We start from the raw sequence: 25,705 nt of genomic DNA, 5'->3' as shown, positions 1-25,705 counted from the left end.
TGCCCAAGCTGTTCTCAAACTCCTGAGCTCAGGTATTCCACCTGCCTTGGCCTCCCAAAGTGCTAGGATTATAGGCATGAGCCACCATGCCCCACCGACTCTTCCACTTTCTACATTTATAGATTTATCTGCTGACTCTGGGGTGACCATCAGAGTCAAGGCCTGTCATGGTGCTTGTTCTCAAGGTATGACCCCCTCCATAGCCAGACCCCACCGATGAAGTCTAAAGACACCCACCCTGACATATCAAGTACAAACCCATGGAATGAATTTCCTACCTTTATAAATGTATCTAATAGTTTGGAAATTGTGAGCAGAGAAAGGTTAAAATAAAGAGATTCTCAGTAGGAAATGTTACATCATAATGTTAATTTTTCCTATAAAATCTCATGTGGGTTTATTTTTCAAACTTAAGCTTACATAATTAACAGCTCTAAAAGCATTTAATTATAGTAATACTAATTTTAGCATTTATTGGGCATTCGCTGAACCAGATATTCATGCCTAGTACCTTGTTTTAGCTCATCCTTAGAACCAGTCTTGAAGATAAGTATTTTGCCCTCATTTAATTAATAAAGTAGATGAGTTTTGGAAAAGTCAAACACATTATCCAACATTGACCAAGTACATACAGATCTAGAATTTGAACTCAAAGCTCAGGGTCTTCACCACTACCTCCCAAGCTATACATATCCATTTCATCACGGACCCTAATGATAAAGTGGTATTTATGATTCCTTGATAAAGGAATTATTTCATTTAAAAATAATTACATGTCTATTCTGGAGAAGAGTGAGTCTCCTTTATTTATAGACAAATTGTATCACCCTGTCATCAAAGGCATCTGAGCAAAATTGGCCAAGTCTAGATCTCTTAAATGTAAAGTCTTCCACAAATGAGTAAGCATCTGACTCACGTTAATTCTACAGCATTAATATGCTGGCCAAAGATTCAATAATGGAAAAACAATCTGTACTTGAAATATCACTTGAGGTTTAATTATCACAATAAAAATGAATTGGGAAGCATGAATAGCCAAGGCGGGATAAACCATTTGCCAGGCACTACTTCTTGGCTTAATAAGATTTGAAATCAGCACAAACACACAGCAAAGCCCAGCAACGCTTCCAAGAGCTGCTAGTTCTACTGTAAAAGGATCCTGACTCTAAGCCCTACAGCTGTCTTCCTTTGCACTCTGGGGAACCTCGCTGGAGATCGGAGACGACCAGCTTCCCAGGCAGACAGATACCTCCACGTAGATGTCTCTCGATCTGGATTCCTTCAGGAAGGATGTACTGGCCTGTAGACCTCAGCAGAAAATCATCAACCAGGCAGTGAAAATGTTGACTTTCTTTACACCAAAGCTTCCCAAACTCTATTGTGTGTATGAATCACCAGAGTATCTTGTTAAAAATGTGGCTTCTTTTCCAATAGGTCTGAGTTGGGGCCTAAGAATTTGCATTTCTAATAAACCCTCTGTTCCACAGAACACACTTGGGAGGACAGGCATTTATACCAAAAGTGTCGGGCGATTGTTCAAAGGGCTTTTGTTCCTACAACTATTATTCTTAAATCTGCTATGGACCTGAGTTGTCCATCAAATTTTCCCCAAAGCATGTCCTATAGAACTCTAATTTATTGAGATTCCAGAGGGGAAAAAAAATCCAAGATTACAAAAAAAAAAGGAAGAAGAAAGAAGAAGAGGAAGAAGAGGAGGAAGAAGAGGAAGAGGAAGAAGAAGAAGGAGGAGAAGGAGGCTCTGTAAGAAACTGGATGTTCACAATGTACATTAGAAAATTAAAAGTTCTGAGAACTCCTGCTATAAAGAAATCCATTTAAATTCCATTGATCTTATATTTCCCAAGTAGATATGAGCACATAATCAGTTCTTTGATTGTAATGTTTGTTGTGGCTTTATTTTTACTTCAAGCAATTTGACAAAATATAAAATATATACATACATTTAAATTCAGATGTAAAATACATTTAAATCTATTCTTCTTGATGGTAGTAATAGTTATTATTTATTCAATACTTAGTATGTGCTAGACTCTGTTTTAAATATTTTCCATTTATTACCTTATCAATCATCCCCAAAATCCTCGAAAGTAGATGCCATTAATATTTCTATTTCCAAATGAAGAAGTTAAGGCTATTAAGTATCATGACTAAATAGCTAGTGAGTGGGTTGGCCCTGGCCTACATCTGTCTGTCCAGGGCCTTAACCAGAGCATTCTGGCTGCTTCCTTTGCCGGGATCTTCCATGTCTCTGCTCCCACCTATTACTGCGTACTTCTTGAGAGTTGACCAAATTGACTAGATCCTTCAATCACTCATTCAAAGTGTGTAGGTCCTCACTTTCTCTTAAGGAAAAACAAATCTCTAGTCATTTTGGATTAACCCAGGGTTTTACTAATATTTTTCAGTAATCACCAGTAGGTCTGGCTTGTGTTTGCTTTCAGCTTGTTTCAGTGATCCTGAGCATCACTCCACATGTATAAAAATATTCAAGTAAATTATAATTTTGTCTGTTCTCTGCCTTCTCTCCTCTCACTTCTATTTGTGCACACATAAAAGAACTTAAAACAAATAAACACTTGACCTATCTCTTAATTCTCTCTCAACAGAATACTAAAATTCTATAACCTTCCCCTCTACCCTTCTATCTCTTTGTCATATCTTCAAAGTTCTTTGCCTCCTAAACAGCTATATTCCACAACCAAGAATGAAGCAAAAATGAGCCTGACCTATTTAGAAGTGATTGCTTTATACCTGGTAGCAAAACTGACAGAAAGTTAGCAAAAATGACTTTGCCAGCTCAAATTTGAAACTGCACTTCTAAGCACATGTGAGCCATGTCACAATAGTGACAGCTACTACATAACTTCTAAACACAAAAATTTAAACAGCAGTTGACAGATGAGAAAAAAAACAACTTCATTTGACATTCTAAGAAGATAAAGAAAAACAACGATCCACTGTGTGGTTGACTTTATTTAGGAGACAAAACTTGATCTCTAAGAAAATTAAAGCAAAGCAGTATGCTAAAATAGCCTTTGTGTATAGTTTTCAGGAAAGAAAGTCAATCCAACTAAGTTGCTAAGAAAATAATGTTTCATATCACTCTAACTTCCACACAGAACATTAATATAGCATATTCTTTTAAGCTGGGAGTGTTAACAAAGTAGAATTACTACCAGTCTATTTTCTTGGTTCAACACAAACAAAACAAGGAGTATGTACAAATATGCTACACAGACATATGTGCTACAAACTGTGGTTGAAACCAAAAGTAAATCTTAAAAATAAATCACTAAATTCAATTTATCTCAAGGAACCCAGCCTCTCCTTCTGGGCACCTGTGAACTGACCTTCACTAACATAAATAGTATTTTGTCGATGTGCCTTTAAAAGCTTCTACATTAAAAGTTTGAAGGTTAGAAAAGCAGAAAATTGAAATTGTCATAATAAATAGGAAAAAACGAAAGGCAAGTCTGATTTCAAGCCATAGGACCATTAAGGATGGTTTATATAGTAACTGGCACAGTTCTTCAACCAACAAGTGAATTGCCACCTTATATTCACTGTGGGACTATCATTCTGTGTGGTAACTAGTTACTAGTAAAATAGGTGCAGGGATTCTTTTGATATGACCCAGAGGAATACTGCCTTTCTTAAATGTATTTGCCATCTACTTAAGGCAGAGCATTTCATGTACTATTAACACTTGCTGAAGAAGCTCTCAGGTAAGATTTAAATAATAATGATAGTATTTTTTAAAATTAAAATGTAACATTCACTGCTCCTTAATAATCCCATTATGCCAGGGGAAGTGACTGAAAGGTTTATACTGCAAGATTAACTGCTGAAAATCATCTAAGTGTGCAGGAATTGAACAGAAATTTTTTTTAAAAAATACTACATGATAAATAATTTCATTAAAAATACTTGAAGAATTAGCAGGGAGATTTTTTATATGAGAAGATAATCAGCACAGCCTGGCCAAATCAGCTTTCTTCACCAGCACTTACATGATTTTGTTTCAGTCTTCAGAACCATTGCTCATAGCACCTCTTTATTCCAATTAATGTGGAAATGTTACATGAAAATGTTTTGTTGCCTTGCAATTAATAAAGTTTTCCTAAGGTTTAGAAGGGCCTTGCGAAGAAACAAACCACTACTTGTTTTAGAGCATGAATAAATTTACAGTAATTCACAGCAGGAGGGGACTGTTAGAAAAATATTGTGAGGCATTTTGACTGCACTATTAATGAAAATGATGCAGTTAAACTTCCCGGCCCCATCTATCATGCTCGATTAATCTCTAAGGATATAAAGAAAAAAGAAGAAACGAGATTCTCTCAAAATGCAATGAGGATAAAATTTCAAAAGAATGAAAAAAATAGTGAACTATGGAATAATTTGGCTAAAATAATGTATTTAAGTTATTTTTAATTAACTGAAACGTTCACACCATTATATTAAAAACTTGGTCCAATATGAACATTAATATGATATGGTTCATGCATTTGTTAAGTCAGCAAACCTTCATCAAATGCCTGTTACGATCAAGGGGTACAGTAGGCACCATGGAATATGTATATTTGCATGTAAAATGTAGAGAACTTGTTCTCCATATAATACCTCCATGACGAAATACTAACAAGGGAAGCTTTTAAAGAAAACTCATCTTACAAACAAATAAAATCTCAGTAGCTCTTCTTCTTCATTGAAATAAAAATAGTACCAATTGCAAACTAAATACAATGGCCATGGTCGTTGGCAAATTGTTGGTTTACAAAGATGACACACACAAGACCACGGTGTTTACTGATTCAGAGTTAGCTAAAAAGTTTCACCCCCCTCCAAAAAGTGTGGAAACAAGACGAACTTCAAATCTGTGACTTAAACACAACAGATGTGTTTTAAAAGTATATGTAAAAGAAAAAGCCAGCTGACCATAAATTCTTTTTTTATTTTCAAACAAGACATCTAACTTGAAGATACTGGCATGTTATCTGGTTTCTTCAACACAGAATTCCAGAGAAAGATTTTAAATCCAACATTCTAGTGTCATTTTCTGTTTAGATTATCTAACTTCTCCTGAAAGAACCAGTTGGGAAACCATCAAAAGAAAATTCATACATGACTAAGCCTCAAAGTGAAGGCTCCCTTTCTTATTCCAGATATCTAGAAGTGATACTCAATATTTTTCTTAGAACCCAGAACAATGTTGGAAAATGAGAAGGCACGCCACTGATGGAGAAGGAACTATAAAGAACTCCTGAGCGAGAGAAAGCAGAAGTGGATTAACGAAAAGCAGCACAGCCCCAAAGGGACACATAACCACATGCTTCACAAAATAGTGAGGCCCTCAAAGAACCCAAAAGTAGAGCAGGATTGCTGGACTCCCTGGAGATGTGGCAAACCCCAGTATGGAAAAGGGCATTTCAGTCACAAATAAAAATGACTCACAAGAGATTGTGGAAATTGATCATCAGTGGTTGAAAGGAAAAAAAATCAGCAGCTGGAGAAACAGCTGAAGAGCTAAGTGATGAGTAAACCAATTCTCCCATAATGCGGTACACAAGGACAAGCAGATGGAAACTACTAAGGAAAGGGTAACCAGCATGAGTGGAGCTAAAAGTGTAAGTATCTATCCAATGTCGATTCCTGAATGAGACAATAAATGGAAAGAATACGTTGAGTCAATCAATAAGAAAATTTTTCCAGAACTGAAGACATGAACCGTCACATTGAAAGGGTATCTCTCACACTAAGCAGAATTAAAAATAAAATTAACCCCACATCTAGTTACATTGTGGTGAAATTTAAGAATAACATGGATAAGGAGTAAATCCTCAAAACTTCTAGAGGTGGAAAAATAAGAAAAGCACAGGTTACCAGGAAAGAGTAAGTATCATGAGCAACACTCAATACAAAAATATGGTGCAGTATCTTCAAAGTTCTGAGCTTTTGAGCCTATAATGTTTCATTCAGCAAATTCCACTAAGGAGAAAAAATACAGGCCAATTTCCCAGCACTTAAGAGCTTGATTTTATTTTTTTAATCTCTATGAAAGAAGTATTAGAAGATATACTCCAGCAAAAAGAACAATCGCACCAAGAGAACACAGTAGGACACAAAAGTCTATGATATACAAAGAAACAGGACATCTTCAAAAAAGCCAGGTAACAATATAGAAATAAAATCCCAGATGATAACAAACTGAGAGCTGGGAGAAGAAATAAAGGGAAGCAAAAATATTTTTTCTGCCTTATTGGTGGTTATCTCTATGCAGAAAATACACATTTAAATTTGTGCAGAAAATATTTCAGTGTTATAGACTTTTTAAAAAAGGGAATATTTATCACTTTCAAACAATTAAGGAAAAACAAAGAACAATGAAAGTAAAGAAAAGGAAAAACCCTACAGAAAAATAGACAAAGGGTATAAACAGGTAATTTACTGAAGCATAAACACAGTCCAATAAACATATAAGATACTCAAGAGTAATCAGGAAAATGCAAACTCAAAAGCCGTAACAGCATTTTTTAGAAAGACAGACACTAATAAGTTCGCTAATATCAAGGTATACCTTGTCAGGGTGGGCATAAATAGATACAGCCATTTTTTACTGTGCAAACCACATAAACCAAAAATTCTGCTTCTTTCTACGTATTCTAAAAAAAAACTCTTTCCACTTGTACATATGTGTAAAAGCATGAACAAGGATGCTTGCTGAAACATTTTGCAGTATCAAAAAACTGGAAAATAAGCAAAATGCCTGTCAATATGGAACATTTAACTAATTAAGACACATTGTACCATGAATTTCATGTAATGGTTAAAAAGAATATGATAGATCTATGACTACTAACCTGAAATGGTTAGGAGCAAGAAAAAGACAAACGTCATATGTGTAATGTACGAAATTACCTTTGCAACAAAACATATCAATATAATACATGCAATTATAAAAAGGAAAACACTTGAAAGAGAATAAAAATTAAAAGAGAAAGAACAAAACAAGAACACAAAGACGACAGGAAAAATAAGTCTGTCAATTCACTTGCCACACTCTTCCATAATGTTGCTTTTTGAAAAGCATCCTTGACATTGAAATGAATTGTGACTGCTACTGTGAATGTAACCATTCAACCCTAAAGGATCAATTGAGCCCATGCCCTCATTATAGGAGATTCAAAAACTCACTCTTAGACACACAATTCGTTGACTAATTTGTAGAAAACAGAAATAAAAAGTGATTGAAAATTGACAAACTGATTAGGAAAAATGAGGAACAGTTCACTCCTTACATGTCCCCTATCCCAATCACAATGGCCGAGCAATAATACGTAAGGTGGGGTGCATTCCCAGAATGCTGCCAAGACAACACAACCAAAAATTAAAATGGAAACAAAATGGAACTGGTTTCAGGCAAGGGCAAAGCAGACGTCTGTTAAGAGGCAGTTTGTGAAACCAGAGCAAGGGTCAGATGCTTTCTCTCTTTTCCTCTCAGTGGTTGCTGAACCAATGTGGCCACAAAGGCCATGGGGATTTGGGAGCTGGCCAAAGGCCAGGTGACTCAACATTGAATTTCTTGTCCCTCTAGGCAATTCCTCTCAGGGGTACAAATTTGTACCAGAACAGAGAACAGTTACCCTCTTATCAATCAGGAAAAGACATATATTAAAAGTTGTTTTTTTTTTTAAGTGTTAGCTAGCAAAGAAAACCGATAGAGGTTGGCAAGAGAACAAAGCCTTATTCCCCTATTATGAAACCAAAGGACTCTATTTGTGACAGAAAAATCTGTGGGAAGGGTCAGGGCCATCTTCTAAGGTCATTCAGGGTAAGAAACAGACACATATCTTTATTTTTATTGCATTCCTACAAAGTGTGTGCAGCAGCTCCATTTTTCTTAAATAAAAAGTAGACCTCAAATAATAGGGTCTTCAGAAAACAAAGAATTGGTTGTTTGTGGTTAATACACAGATTCCTTGTGCACGAGAACCAGGTGCTACATGACTTTCTGCTGTGTCGCCAGCCACTAGGCCAGAAGATGAAACATAATTGTTTGTGAACTTGTTAACTGGTTGACTAACTGATTCAAATGTCAGTGGGGGAGTAACATGCACATGTGGGTATTGTGGAGGTACGTCACTGAAGACTAGTCAAATCCTAAGCAGAACACTTTGCTATTCCTTCCTTATAACTCACTAGCACTCACACGAGCTCTGACTTTGCCCTTCGGTGCCCTTTTAAATGTTGGAGATGAAAACGCTGGGGAGAGGAGTAGGGGATGACGGTAAAGTAGGAGATCTTAAGTCCAGACATGGGGAGAAGCACGTAGCACAGCCGACTTGGGGCACCCCATCAAGGGACACAGACATCTGGCAGTAAGACAAGTTTAAGGGAATGTGCTGGATAGAATTGCATTTGCTTGTGCTGCCAGGACACTTTCATCACCCTGAGATCCCTGGCCTGGGTGCCAACCAAGGGCATATGTGGCCAGAGAAGTGCCACACTTTCAGCAGATATTTTTGCCCAGACAGATGGGTGGATGAATGGATGTATGGATAGATGGATAAACAAACATGAACAAATAAGCAAGTGAACAAACAAACAAACAAAAAGAACAAGCAGTGTACTTTTTCTCTATGCACTTTACAGCCACCCACTCTGAATTAATATTCTACTTGCAAAGAATATTCAGCAAAGTTGCTCCCAGCCGATTACTCCACACTACACACAAATGTTGTCTGATTCACTGGAGACATCAACAGAATACTATATACAATCCAGGTAGTGGTAATTTTCCCAGACTACCACACCAAGGCAATAAGAATAATTAATAGCAACTAGAACACATTGCTTTAAAAATAAATTACCACAATTGGGTATCTGCAGGTTTGCCAGGGGAATATTCTTGCTGCTTTCATTCAGGCAGTACAAATCCTGAGTGTCTGGACTGGATTTAGCCTCTTGGAGAGTCTTGATCCACATAATGTCACAGGAGCATGTAAATGGATTGCCTACCAGGATCCTACAGGGAACAAAAATGACAACAGATCAAGTTCCTTTTTCCATTTTAGCTACACTGGTGCTTGTAAAATGCTACAGCATTATGAATTCTTTCTAGCCAGCAACGCTTTGAAGTCAAACCACTTTCCTAGCATGACAGTACTTATCATTCCTTCATTTATCTGATACTTACTGAGCATCTGCTATGTGCAGACAGCACTGGAGAATGACAGAAGACCTTACAGAACAACAGGGGAAATGAGATACAGAGAGAAATCGCCAAAATATAGGATAGAAAAGAACATCTCATAACATGGGGAAAATAAGGTGCCATGACAAATTTATCATGGTTACGATAGAGTTATTAAGAAGATGCCAACAAGAAGTTTTCAGGAATGCTAACATACTTATTTCTGACCAGGCTAAAGGCTCAAGTGTTACCACTTTCTAAGCTCAAACTTCAGCAGGGGGCAGAAGAATCTCATCTCAATTTAAAATGAGACTGTAAGTACAAAGCTAAGACTAAAGTGTGAATGCCAGAAGGCTGGTACCCCTAGCTTTCTGCATTATGCAATCACAGTCAGTTTCATTGATTCAAGAGAGCGGGAGTGAAGGTGAGAGAGAGAACCTGAAAGGGAGCTGCAGACCTTCACACACACACACACACACACACACACACACACGCACACGCACAGCAAGCTCTTCTGAGGGCAAGGCAACTGAGCTGCAGATTGAGCTGTGTTAGACCACTGTGGGCGGAAAGCCACCGCCATTCAGACCTCAGCCCTGCTGCCTGGCTCCTGTGGCCTGCAATGGGCAAAAGAGGAAGTAGTCAAGAGGAAAATAAAAACCACAAGGAAAAAAAAAAAATCTTTAAATGCTTATTTATAATACTCAGTGGCCTATTTAAGATGAATTCCATTTATGGTAATGAGCCTTTAAATGAGGCCATTTAAAATCGTTACATAGACTCTGCCTGGCATTAACCACAATACTTAAGATTTCCGTGAAGACAGGACCTGGACTTTGCCACATCATTTAGTCCTGTGGTTTTCTGGTTGGGTTCTAAGAATCTCAGGGATCCCTGGAGACTTTTCCAGGAGTTTCTTAGGGGAAAATGTGATCATGATAGATTCATTTAATTTGTGTCTGCTTGATCACCTCCAAGTATCCCTCCAACACCAAAATGGGATTTGATGTTATGGGATATGGAAAAGAACACAGAAAAGACCCACCACCAGTTTAAATGCCACTCATCCAAAATGCTTCCTGGAGCTCTGAGTACATGCAAAACTAAAGAGTCTTTCTAAAAGAGGATATCATTAACTCAGCAGAAGGGATAAAGAAGGAAAGGAATGTTTCAATTACGAATACAGCAATGTTCATATGACAACACAACACTGGTGCACAGCTGGCTTCTTTCTCCAGCTTACTGTGCAAGCTCAATGATTATGACAGCACATTACACTTATATCTTTAGGTTTCTACCTCTCCCACTGGATAACAGAATCCAGGAACATAGAAACGTTTCTCCCTTTATCCCATGGCCCTGTGCCATATCGTGTTGATTTGTGATAGGTACAAAATTAACATTGGTTGAATCAATGGATTAAATATGCTTCAAGAAGAATATTGAGACATAAATTTGAAATTGAAACTCAAATTTTTAATCCAGCACGAAAATTTTAAACAATATTGCCCAAAATTTTTACACCAAGTACTTTATCCAGTCTCATATATCTTCCTTTAGTTTGTTATGCCTATTCCTGTGTTAGAAGCATTAGTGCTTCAATGCCCTGAATTCACTTTATTCCAAATAATTGCCAATTGCCAAGACTTTCACCATATAACACCCATTACACCTATTAACTTGTTGTCTCTCCAGCAGTGACATCTTCCAATCTGCACAATTTCCTTGTGAATAAGGATGGATCTTCATGAAAAGACTTCACAATTCAAGCAACATAGAGTTTAAGCAAATGCCATTGTCTAATCTTCAAAGGCCTCTTCCTGGGCCCACATCTGCCCCATAAAGCCTCTGCATTAGGACACTTTGAGGTGCCTTGCCATAAGAATGGCAACAGTTCATATTTGTTTAACGGGGACAACGCAAGGAATTGAGCTCACTTGGAAATCCTGGCTGTTAGTCGTCACCACCTTTAAATATGTTTTCTATCATTTCACGACAGAAAAAAATGGGACTTAAAAATAATGCAGTAACAGACCTGGAAGAAAATCTCACAAAGATCGATAGGGAAAGAGAAGAACTACCTTTCCTCCAATGTTCCCTATCCTTAAGATGGACAAAAGTGAGCAGAGTTTTGCCCATTTTTATTTCCTCCTTGAATGGGTTTGCTTGACTTTAGGGCCTGAATCCAATAGGAACCAAACAGATGCTGTGAGATATAAAGTATACAGCTGTTTTCACACAAAGCCCCCTTCTTCTTCTCTTTTTTCCCTCTACTAGAAATTATTTATGTAAAAACAACATTTAAACGAACCAGAAATGATATGTCACTACTGAGATTTCTATTTTTTTAATTACTGAATTTTTAAAATGAGAAATAATAAACCATGAGGGAATAAAAGACTGAGAGACTGAAACTTGAGAAATCATTTTCGAGAATTTGATACAAAATAGATCTGCAACATCACTCATTAAAAGAAAAATACTGAATTACCCCTTCCTTTGAAAAGTTTTCCCCAAATGCCACACAAAATAGTTACTTACAGTTCAGACAAGTCAAGGTGACGGAAATGTTTCCTAGACAAACTCGTCAATTTGTTTCGGGTAAAATTGCTGAAAGGAATCAAAAACATTAAACGTGAATTTAAAATGTTACATTTTAGGAACACAGTATTCAGAGATTTTGTTTACAAAATACAATTTTATTTGACCATTATGCATGCTTTACTTACATCCACATCTCTCTCTCTTGCACTTAGAGTGATAGCTGAGTTTTTCCTCTAACCTTGTCTGTATCTTTTTCTTTGCAGGGAGGGGTAGCATAAATATATTGTGTATTTTAATGTCTTTTCACCCAAAAGCTTATTTTCATATGTTGATTTGGAGCCAAGTTATATATCTCATAGAAATCCTGATCTTTTGAACAATTAATAGGAAGATATGTAACATTAAATAAAATTTAAAACTATAAACGCAGTAGGGAAAAAAGATGCCTTAAAACTAAAGAGTATCATGGATATTTTGAAATTATGTGGCATCCAAAACTCTGAATATTAACTGAATTCAATATGTCTTTATATGAAAGACATTTTATTGATGAAAAAACACTACTGAGATTGTTGACATATGAGCTAGATAACCGAATATCTCCACGATGAGAACAAAGAAAATTAGATAACAAGGAATACATCAGATTTCATCTTGAAATCTGAAGACATACCGTCTTCAGATATGGACCAACCAGACAATAAAAAGATATATTTGTGATTAAAAAAATAATAATTTGCTGACATGTTCCAAACATATAATTTGATTCGATAAAAGAGTTTCCAATGATCAGTGCCATGAGATTTTGGGGTAGGAAATTCAGAGGCATAACCCTGGCAGCTGACTCACTCTGCAAATTTGTTTATTGTTTAAATTTATTTAAAGAGTGTCCGATGCTTGGGCAACAGATGTGTTTAATAAATAAAATGAATGTAAAACAAACATCAACTTTCATAAAAACAGCCAAGACCTCTACAAAACGGAGGAAGCTGATGAGTCTTTCAGTGTATGTTTCCTGCCCAGGAAGGCAAGTGTTGGGCTGACAGTTGGATAAAACATGCGATCTGGCCGGGCGTGGTGGCTCACGCCTGTAATCCCAGCACTTTGGGAGGCCTAGGCGGGCAGATCACGAGGTCAGGAGATCCAGACCATCCTAGCTAACACGGTGAAACCCTGTCTCTACTAAAAAAAATACAAAAAATTAGCCGGTCGTGGTGGCGGGCGCCTGTGTTCCCAGCTACTCGGGAGACTCAGGCAGGAGAACGGCGTAAACCCAGGAGGCAGAGCTTGCAGTGAGCCGAGATTGCACCACCTCACTTCAGCCTGGGCAACAGAGTGAGACTCCGTCTCAAAAAAAATAAAAATAAAAAATAAAAATAAAAATAAAAAACATGACACCTGAGGGTGACAGTGATCCTGGCCCCTTACTCTTCACTGTCAGCCTAAGGAAGTCATCACTGAAGTATCCTGGTGTGTCTGATCAGTCACACAGTCCTGGGGTTACAACCAGGAGCCAAAGCATGAACTAGGGCTAGTCAGTTGATGAGAAAGGACCTACCACTCTGGTGTCTCACAAATCATGAATGTGTGTGTCCACTCCCAGTTTAATTCTATATTGAGATCTCCACTCATCCAAACCCCTACCTACACAAGGGTACCCTCCTTCCTTCTAGGCGTGCATCTTCTCGCTTCACACTGAGTATAAAGTGCTCACCCACGTGAAAAAATAATCCACCAGGAAGTTGTAAAATGTGCCCACATAAGTCTCTTCTTTTGGAACGTGAATTAAGAATGGGTTTCGGTCGGGCGCAGTGGCTCAGGCCTGTAAACCCAGCACTTTGGGAAGCTGAGGCTGGTGGATCGCCTGAGGTTCGGAGTTTGAGACCAGCCCGGCCAACATGGCGAAACCCCGTCTCTACTAAAAACACAAAAATTCGCCGGGTGTGGTGCCGGGCGCCTGTAATCTCAGCTACTTGGGGGGCTGACGCAGGAGAATTGCGGGAACTCGGGAGGCAGAGATTGAGGTGAGCCAAGATGGCGCCATTGCACTCCAGCCCGGGCAGCAACGGCAAGACTCCTTCTTAAAACTAAGCAAAAACAAACCAACAAACAAGAAAAGAATGGGTTTCACTGGTCTACAATGCATTGAAAAGTCAGTCTGCCTATCTTTTCCACAGTTTCTAAGGCACAAATGCTTTCATCGGAAGTCCCAGTCTTTCTAAAACTAACAAACCAAAACCAAAAACCTGCTTTCCTCCTCGAGAAAAAGGCGGAGAGAGGCAGCGAAGAAAGGAGGTTTAGGGTGAAGGGTCTCCCTGTCTGCTGGTAAAACGGCCGCCCCGCGGAGCTGCTGCCTCTGTGGGGCCGCCAGCAGCACCGCAAAGAGCGGGGTTATGGGCCAAAGAACAAGATGAGTCTTATGAACCACACTTATTTTTGGGGCCAAAAGCCAAAATGGAGGAAGAGGGGAGGGAAAAAAATCAACAATCCTCTTACTGTTTGATTATAGAGCTTTGCAAGGGAGCTAATTAGCACCTCTGCAAAGTCCCTGGAAAACACAAATACCAGCTTTTCTCACAGTCCCTGGGCTCCTAGGGGCTGGGCAGGAATTAAAGGCATGAAGAAATAACGCAGTGACCACTCTCTGGGGCTCTGGGCAGTCCCCATGTGATGCTAATATGGACAGGGTAGGGGGAGGAGTGAAGAAAGTGAGAGAGAGGATCCCTTTTAAATTTCCCTAAAACCCAAAGGGAAATCGACTGATCTTGTATGCGTTTTTACATTGCTGGGGAAACTCAAAGAGATCATCAGTATATCCCAGGGGTACAGAGAAACAGCTTTTAATACATATTTTGTTATCAGCTCCCTTGCACCCCACTGCCTTGATATTTGAGGTAAGAGTGCAATTTGCATGTGGAAAATCAGGGGACCACCAACCAAGCTTGTCCCCAGAGTCCTCCATCATAAGCAGAGGTTAGGTCTAAGATCCGAATAGGCAGACACCTGACTTAATTCCTTCCTTCCTCCCTACTGTTCTCAAAAGCAAACTACTTAATTTAATTTCAGATTTTGGTGATTACGAGCCTCTTTTCTCCTGTGAATATATGAAGCTTACTGCCATCTGCCATCTGATGACCTCTTCATAACTGCCGGATACTTGCCTATTTCTCTCTGTCTTACTACTCAATAACCGCTACAAATATTAGTAGCGTTTTTGCAATTTGATCAATGATTGACATCCCGACTCTTGCTTCTTAAGAAAACTGTGTAAGATATGTATGTCCCTTTAGCTTCCCATTTTAAAATAATTCTTCTCTGGAAGCTAGGGACAGATATTTGACTTTGTATAAGCTGTGTACTGCACAAAGAATAGCACCAAAATCATTCTATCATATATCAACATGAAAAAATATACAAGGTGGCTTTCATATTCATAGAAATAGCATGCAACAAGGAAAATATACAAAGCAAAGTGAAGTAATAAGTAAGTCTATTAATAAAACTGTAATTAGCCAGAGCCCACTGTCCAAATCACAACATTAGGAGAAGTGATGTGATAAAAGAGCCAGTAAAATGCAGTTGTTGAGTAATTTGGGTCTAAGGTCAACTGTAATGAAAATACCAGAACTTAACCACTGAGGTCATTAATTACATCTAAGTGACTGCATTAGAGCATTTTGCCTTTTTCTTCTTTCCAACTTCTCTCTTGTTTATGCTATCGAGGCCTACGCAGCCATCAGATTTGTGCAGGCAAGGATTTGTGCAGACTGCAGAGATGATTCCAAAAAGCATTTAATTGAAATGTGTTAATAAAGTTCCCTGGAGTTTTATCACATTTTTGCAGAATGTTTTATGTCTTAATTTACAGACTGTATTTTTAAAGTGACTTCATCATTAATGCCACCTATAAAATGTGAAGCTGTGATATTGGCTTTATGAAATTAATATTTTCCATAATATCAACAAATTTCAATAGAGTGTTCAGGCAATCTGCTTCAAAGAGAATGGTTTCTTTTATAACTGGCATAGAAATCAGTTGGGGAACTGTTCTCAAAAAAAGAAAGAGGACAAACCTTATAAGAAAGTCTGATTCTCTAATTATATGGATGATACAGATTTTATTTCCTGTACTCTTAACGTAAGAACATGGAGAGGGGTTGGCCCTGGAGTCATAACTCTGACACTTATGATCTGTAAATCTGAGCAAGTCCTAGAACTCCCTCACTCTTTTTTTTTTTTTAATACTTTAAGTTCTAGAGTACATATGTACAATGTGCAGGTTTGTTACATATGTATACATGTGCCATGTTGGTGTGCTGCACCCATTAACCCGTCATTTACATTAGATATATCTCCTAATGCCATCCCTCTCCCCTCCCCCAACCCTGCGACAGACCCCGGTGTGTGATGTTCCCCACCCTGTGTCCAAGTGTTCTCATTGTTCAGTTCTCGCCTGTGAGTGAGAACATGCAGTGTTTGGTTTTCTGTCCTTGCGATAGTTTGCTCAGAATGATGGTTTCCACTATTCATAATAGCAAAGACTTGGAACCAATCCAAATGTCCATCAATGATAGACTGGATTAAGAAAATGTGGCACATATACACCATGGAATATTATGCAGCCATAAAAAAGGATGAGTTCACATCCTTTGTGGGGACATGGATGAAGCTGGAAACCCTCACTCTTATTTTATCTATGAAATGTAAATAAAAAGATCTGCCCTACCAATTATCAGAAAAAAATCATGTGAAATATTCCAGGTGAGGGTCCCATAGATAGACTATGATATGTAAGGTATCATTGCAAAGAGAATTTGGTACAGCAAAACAGAATCCATGAATGCAGGCAACAACCTTGTGGTAGAAGCTCCACTAAAAACTCAGGGAATGGGAGTTCTGAGTCTGTGCTCAGAGATGCATAAATATTCTGCACTTAGGTGATCTTTAGTTTAATGAAGATATCTCTCAGGAAAGCCACGGCTTATGGACTTAAATGTCATCATCTAGAGGATTTAGCAACAAACAAGCTAACAGTTCCCATTGTCCATATTTCCATTTGACTTCAGTGGACAAAGCATCAATAAGACTTTGGGGAAACAGTTCCCATTATTAATGATTTTCTGTACCTTTGGCATGTCCCATGATTGATTTTTCTCTACCTTTATCAATTCATGACAGACGACTTTGGGAAAATGAAGATTCAAAAGAGAATCCTATTGTGAGGGGAAAAACACCAGTAATTTTTATTTCCCTATAAAGGCCAAGGCCAAGTCAGCTTCTTTCAGTTCCACTGGTTTGATGTCTTCCAGGGAGCATGTCATGATTCCAAGGAAGAAAATCAAGAACTCTGTGCAAGACACAGTTTTCACATCAGACTCCTTGCTGCTAGCCTATTGCTCTGTCCAAGATGGAACTGGCCCAGAAATTCATGAAAGGGAATAAACAGCCTGTTCTAAGTACCCCTCTGAAGCTATTCAAACAATCAAACAAAATCAGAGCTAATGTTTCTAAGCTATTATCACAGCTATACTAACTTTAAAAAGGAAGGTTTCGAGTTGGAAAAGAAGGAAAATAAACAGAGGGGGGAAATATTGAATAAAATGGGTCCTGGGAAGCAAAAGAATCCATCTCTACTTACATGTGCTGCAGGTTGCTGTTTTTCAGAAATGCTTTATGAGCCACAAATTTTAATCCAGAATCCACAATTGTCCTGTGAAGATGCATAATTTCACGCATATTAGAACGAACCAGTGAATGCCTGCCTGACCAGAGTAGACAATAGGAAAAATCTCTGAGATAATGTGTGCTGGTCCTGAGTACTCACAGATTTCTCAGTCCCACGTAAGCTTCAACATCATCTTCGTTGATGATTTCTAACCTTTTCTGATTTGCGATGAAACTGTAACAAAGCAGAGAGTGAATCGCAGTGACTCAGAATGTAGGCAGCAGCACCATGAAGAACTCCCATCCACCTCACCCAGGTGTCCAAGGCACTCCCTCCACACCCATCCGAGCCCCGCCATCTTTTAAAATATGGCAGGAGAGCAAAACTGAGCATGACTGAGCAGAAACCATGACTGACCAGGTTTCATGGTCAACAACCAATTCACTGGGTTTCATTTCTCCTGTTTTATCGTCTTTCACCCAACAATTTCACTTTTCTTTCCCTTTCAGAGTATCACCAGTGTACATAGGTGAAAATACCATGGAAATGTATCTACTCCTCTCAAAGGTGTTTCTACTTTTATGGTGAGAGCCACAGAGATGCTACTGTCATCACTGCACAAGAAAAGTCACATATTTCCTCACATTTCAAGAGAAACAGCCACTCCCTCCTTTACCTCCTAAAATACTAAAATGCATTTCCCCTACCCCGTCCTCTTTTCTCTATTTTCCTGGCCCAGCATCTCCTCCTTCTGCCTTTGTCAGTAACAATATCAATCTTTCCTTTGATGAACCACATTTCACAAACCCCATATGGCCTTAGCGCATTCTCCGTGGGAACACTCCTCCCTCCCCCACACCCTAAGCCCTCCAATATAGGGGTGGATAGAGAAAACTCCATCCCTTTGGCCACGTTGGTGTCTTAGAGATGTGCACATGACCTCAATTACACCGAGAGGAGTCTTCCCTGAGATTAAATAAATGAATGCTGGGAAAGAGAGGGTCTCTGTCTTTCTCTGGGATCATAGCTGAAGGATGGGACAGGCCTGCGACTTCCATGGGGAAATTTTCTGCTACAAGGAAATAGACCGTCCAAAAATGAAGTCAGTCCACAGAAAGAAGCAGAGCTAACAAGACAGAACTCTAAAAACACCACTTGAGCCATTAGATAGAACTGTCTCTGAGGCCAGATGTCACGAACCTGAATTGATCTTACTTTCTATCATTTGCAATCAGTAACGTCCCTAGTGATACAAACAAATAGCTATTAAAACCATCATCGTGGAATTTCCTATACTCTACCCTGTACTACAGTTATTTAAATACCTCTCTATTCAGTTTTCTTAGATCACAATGTCTTTGAGACAGTTAGATCTGTTTTATAACTCACCTAGCTCACTACCCAGTACCAGGTAGGTACTCAAAGGATGGATGGATGGATGGATGGATGGATGGATGGATGGACAGATGGAGGAACAGATGAACTGTACTTGGAGTTACAAAGGTACTACAAGAAATTATGCAAGACGAATTCTCCCCTTTCTTCCTGAAAAAATTTAAGATATATAACATATTCCAATTAAGACACTGAAAACAAATATGTAGCCCTGCTGTTAACAATGTGAGTTAAAATGAAAAAAATATTAAACGATGGGGAGGAACATATAGCATCTATAGGTCAGCCACTGTGAGGAGGAAAATGATGACAAGCTGTATAGTAAGGGTTTGGGCACCTCTTTTTAGAAAATAAATTTTAAAATAAAATAAGTAGATTCTCTGAGAAGACAAAATTACACCAAAGATAAATATTTTTAAAAGCATCCACACAAACATTGTCCCCTGTTGCATAAAAAATCAGCCTCCAAGATAGAATGGTGACTTTTTCTGAAAAAATTATTGGCTGTCCCTTATACCCAGGGCCTGGCACACTTAATAAATGTGCAGGAAGCTTTCGTTCCCTTCCCTCCTCCCATCACACATAGAAGGAAACATTTTAAGACTTGAAAGGAATGCTCAATTTTTAATATCAAGTGTTTCCGAGTTATCACACTTTAGATGCATTTTTGCAAGATTTTTCACCAACATTTTCAATAGAGATCACAGTGACCTCACTCTTCTAAATGATCTCACAATAAGAACTGCGTTCCAAAGAGCCCTGAATGTTAATACTTTTTTCTCATGCAACTGACAGCAAAAAAGGATAGATAATGTGGGCGAGTTTTCCCCTGGTGTCACAATCTAGGCTTCCAGGCAAGACTGTCCACTCCTTCCGTAAGCATGGCTTCCTGTCACTGTCCTGAAGTCATTGAGAGTTCTTCCTCACTCTTTTCCTGGATTATCCTTGCATCTTCCATGCTCACAACAAGGGCCTGGAACTCAATGAGGACTTTATCATGATCTGCACAAGGCACTCATCTTTAACTTTTTGTTACTTATGCCCTTTCTTTTCATTTTTCATCAGACATTTAATTTATCAACTCCCCGATCTTATTCAATAGAATACAATGAACCAGCAAATAAAAATGGAAGGCATAGAGGAGGAAAGACAGGGGTACAGATGTCCATGGATTGTACAAAACTATGTGGGCTTAAAAAAAAAAAAAGAAAGAAAAGATAATTTAATTTAAAATAAAATAAATAAAAAATAAAGAGATGTCAATGGAGCCAGGAATTCGGTTTAGAAATGCATACACTTGTTAGGAAGAAAAAACACACACACAAGCTTAATTCTATGCTTTCTAGTCACCAGTGCCCAAGAAAGAAGGAGATGAGGATAAATTTGGTCAATGGTAAATTCACAGTATTCATGAGATGAAAATGAGCCAATTAAGCAAAGCACCACTATTCCGAAATCTAAGACCAGACAGGAAATTTTGCTGAAAACCATCAAAAGAAGTGATGAAAAATGGTCACTACAGAATACTCCCTTACTGTGGGGGCAAGAATGCCCTGGATAAATAAATAAATTTTTCTCCTTGCCAAGATGGAGAGGCCAACAGAAGAGCTGGATTAAAAGTTCAGCAAGGGCTCTTCTAGTAGTAGATCCCAAGAATCCCCCTCATAAGCTACTATGCGTAGTCATGTCCACAATATAGACGCCAGCTACAAGCTGCTCAAGAAATCCACCCCCTAAGAAACTCTCTTTAGCTACCACTAAGTGAAGAATCAAATCATAGGGTTAAAAAAGAAGCCAGTAAGGTGAATAACAGGTGATTCACAGAGGGGAAACTTCAGTGGCCAAGAAACATGAAAAGTTGCTCATCTCCCAAGAAACGTGAAATGCAAATTAAAATAACAGTGACATACTATTCCTCTCCCACTAGACTGACAAAGTGTTTAAAGCCTGACAATGTAAAACATTTCTACGGATGTGATGAAATTTCTCTGAAATTGTTGGAGAAAGTGTAAATTGTTATAACTACTTTGAAAAGCACTTGGCCTGTATCTTGGAAAATTATAAATCAGCACCTTCATGACCCAGCAATTCCATTCCAGGTATTCACACAAGAGTTCTCACATATGGACTCAAGAATAGTCATTGTAATATGATCAGTAGAATATTACAACATTTATTGTCATAGAGTCAAAGCTGGAGCAACCCAAGTGTCCATCCACAAAGAAATAGAAATTGTTTAAAATAAGGTGTGTTAAATATATATATATATATAAGATTAAATCAGATCTACATATTTGAGCAGAAAGACACTGCCATGCTAAGTGAGAAAGAAGATAGGCAAAATTGTATACTGACACATATGTGTAATATAAAACAATCTATGTGAACTTTTAAAAATATATGAAAAATAATACCACATAGTGTTCACAGTCAAGTAGATATGCAAAGTATAAAAAGATGATTCCAAGGAAGGTGGCCTTGGGAAAGGAGAATGGGTCTGGGGTTTTACACACACACACACACACACACACACACACACACACACACACACACATAACTTAAACTCTTTATACCATTTATGTTATTAAACTGCTAAACTATTTTATTAAAAGAGAAACAACTTGCATCAAAAGATAAAATGTTAAACTATCATTTTGAATGTAATTATATAAAGTTATTATGTCATTATACTTTTTTGAAGTTTTAAAATTTATGAAGAAAAAAGAAAGACAAGAAAGAGAGAGAGAGAGCAAGAAAGGATGGGAGGGACAGAGGGAAAGAAAGAGAGACAGAGATTGCAACAATCATACAAAGGAAATAATAGCAGGAAAGTCAGACCCCAGGGCTTCTCAGTGACTCAGTGGGCAAACACACCTGAGCTCAAGTTCTTGCTTTCCTGGACCACCCAAACAGCAAACAGCTAACAGCTTTCTTTCCCTGCCCCACAGCCTCCGGATAGAAACGGAAGACCAAGGTGCGTGCTGCGCTGCCCCCTCCTGGTGACTTCCACCTGCCTCCGGGAGGATCTCCACAGCCCTGGCCTCTCCTGCTCTCTGCCTCAGGGCAACTGATCCCAAAGGCACAGGGTTAGGAAGAAGAGACGAAGCGCCAGGTCAGGGCCACCGACAGGCAAGCAGCAGGCTCTTTCCCAGAAAATCACTCCCCACTGCCCCTGTTAAAGTGCAGTGACACTGTGGGTTCTTCACCGAGTCAAGCTCTGCTTAATAAAACACGTCTCCAAAAAGGGTGCCATTCCCTCAAGGGAGCAGTGGGAAGGCCCACAATTGTGGCACACACCCAACCAGGAGTTTTCTCTCCATGACAACCTCAAACTCATCTAACCTAGGCCCACTGCTCTAGAAAGCTTAGGCCCAGGGGCTTCCAGGCACAACCTCTCCGCCCCCACAGCCCATGTCCCTGCACTTGCCTCACAGGAATCTCACATGAGGTCCATGGAGCTTTGGTCTTCTCAGAAAATTGAGCTTCCCTCCACCCCCCAGCCTGCAGACGTTGCTTGCATGCTCTGTTGGGCAAGTCAGCGGCCCTTAAATAATAACCAAGAGACGTGGTGAATTCGGATTTTTTTGTCTAACTTGGTGTACTCCTTGGGAATTTCTCTCACCTCCTCAGTCCCCCAGGGTCCCTGGCCCTCACCCTTTATTAATAATCTGCCAGGAATCATTGGTGGCCTTCAACCATCCTCTTCTGCCCAGAATGTGCCTTCCTCCCTTACCAAGTCCATATACAGGACTCTTGCTAGGACCTCATATTATGAGGGCTGTTTTTGCTGTTGTTTTTTGCACATTTACAACATCCCAAGGCCATTAACTACTGCCCTAAAGATTGGATCTTATATGCTAGGGTCTTCTCAAAGTACTCATCTAAATCTATCCCAGGACCTTCCGAGACTTTCTTGAGTGATTTGTAGACAACACCAAAAATGCTTTTTCCAATCAGAACACTTTTATTCCATCAGTTGGCAAACATTTTTTGCAGTTATTGCACTTGTAAGTTTGCAATTAAGAACTAGAGCAATGGGAGGGTACTCTTTGTAACCTCAATTTTATTTTTCTATGAATCTACCTGACTCCATAACTGAATTGCTAGCTCCTCATCTCATCTCACTGATCTCTGTTTCCTAGCACAGAGCTGATGCTCAAGGAATGTCTGCTGACTTAGGGCACCCAAACAGGTACACTGATCCTCCACCTGGAGTTTTTCACCATCATAGGGCATAGCTTCACTTCTCACGGAGAAAACAAGCAAACAAAGGAAAGACAATGACAGAGGGAGATGGAAAGCTGATTTTGAACTCCAAATTTGCCCAGTCTAAAAGCTAATTTAGATTACAAGAACACAACATATTCAAACCACCTACTTATTTATTTATTTATTTAAGTGATAAAAACCAACTAGCCACAGTGGCTCATACCTGTAATCCTAGCACTTTAGGAGGCCAAGGCAGGAGGATCATTTGAGTCCAGGAGTTCGAGACCAGCTTGGGCCACATAGTAAGACCCTGTCTACACAAAATTTAAAAATTAGCTGGGCATGGTGGCAGGTGCCTGTGGTCCCAGCTGCTTGGGAGACTGAGGTGGGAGGATCACTTGAGCCTAGGAAGTCAAGGCTAGAGTGAGCCATGATAGCACCATTGCACTCTAGCCTGGGTGACAGAGCAAGATCTTGTCTCAAATATTAATAATAATTGCCCTCAGCAGACAAGCATTTGCCACAGAACCCCAATGTGTCAGGAATGTAAGACCAGAAATGGCCTCCAAGACTCTTCAAATCCAGCAATTCTTGATCTTGAAGGAGATGATGCTCTAAGGAGAGACAGTGGACATTGCCACAGGATATGATGAGCCAAAAAGAAAAGGTCCCAAGCAGAGGTACATGCACTTGCCCTGTGAGGGCACAGTGGAAGGAACTACAAAATATTTTTGGAAATACATATTTATTTATATATATTTAAATAATTGGGCAGGTCAGTGAAGGCTTAAAAGGAGAAAGGGCATTGAGTTCAAGCTTTGAAGATTGATCCGAAAGTGGACAGATAAAGAATTAGCACATAAACAAAGTACATGCTATTTGTCATCTTGTTTTATGTTGTCACCAAATCTTCTCCAGTCTCAATTTGACATTTTCTGAGGGTAAAGAATGTCTTCTTCTTTGGCTTAACAAAAGCTTATAGCTGGCTTTTGGAAAATAAGAGAAAAGAGGTAATTTTAGAGAAAATTCACAGAAACATTTTGAGTTACAGGTTCCTGGAAGGGGTCTTCATCACATTTTAAAAGATTTCACGTTTGCTTTAACAACCTATCAAATAATTCCTCTAGGTAATCTCTTCAAGCAACAAGGAGTAGTATCTAATGCATCTTGTCTTTATGTATATTAGCTTAATAGTGGTATTACTCAAAAGAAAAATTCCCCTTTAGCTTAGACTTTATTACCTGAACTGTACTTTGGCAACACATCAAAATTAAATGGAAGAAGCTGTGAATATTTCAAATGGTGACTCTTTAAGACGGAATCACTTCCTGCTACCCCAGCCTCCCTCCCTATAGATAGACCAATAGATAGACACATAGATAGATAGATAGAGTTCCTTTTTTTTTTTTTTTTTTTTTTTGAGAGAGTCTCACTCTATCACCCAGGCTGGAGTGCAGTGGCGCAATCTCGGCTCACTGCAAGCTCCACCTCCTGGGTTCATGCCATTCTCCTGCCCCAGCCTCTCAAGTAGCTGGGACTACAGGCACCCACCACCACGCCCAGCTAATTTTTTTGTATTTTTAGCAGAGACGGGGTTTTACCATGTTAGCCAGGATGGTCTCAATCGCCTGACCTTGTGATTCACCTGCCTTGGCCTCCCAACATGCTGGGATTACAGGTGTGAGCCACCTCGCCCAGCCGATAGATAGATTTTTATCAAATCTAATCAATCAATCAATCAATCAATCTATATCATCTCCAGATGATATCTATCAATCTATCTATCTATCATCTCTAGATACATAGATGATAGACAGATGATTGATTGATAGATTATATTTGATAAAAGTAGAACTCAAATTCCCAGGCTTACAGCCACTGCATTTCAACTCTGATAGGATTCTCTCTGCTCTCAGGTTTCTTTCATAGGTAGTAGAATAATCCTTTTCTTAAAAAAAATAATTCCCTTGGTCCCTGGGTTCACAGCTAGGCAGTTTCAGTTTCTCAGCAAAAATGCTGAGAAAGAGTTTTGAAAATCAGTCCCTGAGCAGGTGCAGGTGATACGAAAGACCGGACTCTCAGTCTGTGGCTCTATTCTTGAGGGGTATGCCCCAACTGTGAGGATGTGAACAAAAGAATGCTAAATGAGCAGCCCAAAATCTAAATATGAAGAGCCTTCTACTGCATGCTGTTGAGCAGTGGCATTTTCAGCTTTCAGTTTCTTTTTGGCCATGAGCTTTGAAGTAGCACCAGTACTCCCTCTTCATGGGGTGCTAACTGGTGTTAGCCAGAAGGCTATCCAGGGACTGTTTCCTAACAAAACAATGCTACCAGGAGAGTTATATATTGTTCCCATTTTTCAGAAAAGGAAACTGGGTCCTTGCCATGCCAGGTCACTTCCTCGAAGTCACATAGCTCCCAAAACAGGATTTGAACCCAGATGTACCTGCCCCTGAAGTCTGAGCCCGGAGCCACTGTACTGGGCCACTCTAGGACTGGGGACTTGTAAATCCAGCACCTTCACGATAAATAATTTCTAGAGTTTTTGCACAATGGACCTGTACAAATAATCACGGCCCAAACACAGCAGTCAATGGAAAAGAACAGGGATACTTTTTAGGATGATGTCCTGTATTATATCTACATAGAGCAACAATAGGAGATAAATAAGAACTCTT

At 39.1% G+C, this 25,705-nt stretch overlaps 1 protein-coding gene across 9 annotated transcripts in view; it reads right to left on the bottom strand.

Annotated features, from left to right (window-relative positions):
- Window positions 1-25,705, bottom strand: part of NTRK2 (neurotrophic receptor tyrosine kinase 2) — a 373,097-nt gene that overhangs the window by 321,584 nt on the left and 25,808 nt on the right. For all 9 annotated transcript variants that reach the window (XM_017859916.1, XM_017859921.1, XM_017859922.1 and 6 more), the window contains 4 exons: window positions 17,583-17,657; window positions 17,397-17,468; window positions 11,756-11,824; window positions 8,892-9,046 (listed from right to left, as the gene is read on the bottom strand). In XM_017859916.1, the coding sequence (XP_017715405.1) occupies window positions 8,892-9,046; window positions 11,756-11,824; window positions 17,397-17,468; window positions 17,583-17,657 (371 nt within the window). The remainder of the gene's footprint in view (window positions 1-8,891; window positions 9,047-11,755; window positions 11,825-17,396; window positions 17,469-17,582; window positions 17,658-25,705) is intronic.

This window comes from Rhinopithecus bieti, unplaced genomic scaffold, assembly GCF_001698545.2.
Source record: "Rhinopithecus bieti isolate Rb0 unplaced genomic scaffold, ASM169854v2 scaffold_51345, whole genome shotgun sequence".
Lineage (NCBI taxonomy): Eukaryota > Metazoa > Chordata > Mammalia > Primates > Cercopithecidae > Rhinopithecus > Rhinopithecus bieti.
The sequence above is the reverse complement of the archived record's forward strand: the minus strand, read 5'-3'. Positions and strand labels throughout refer to the sequence as shown.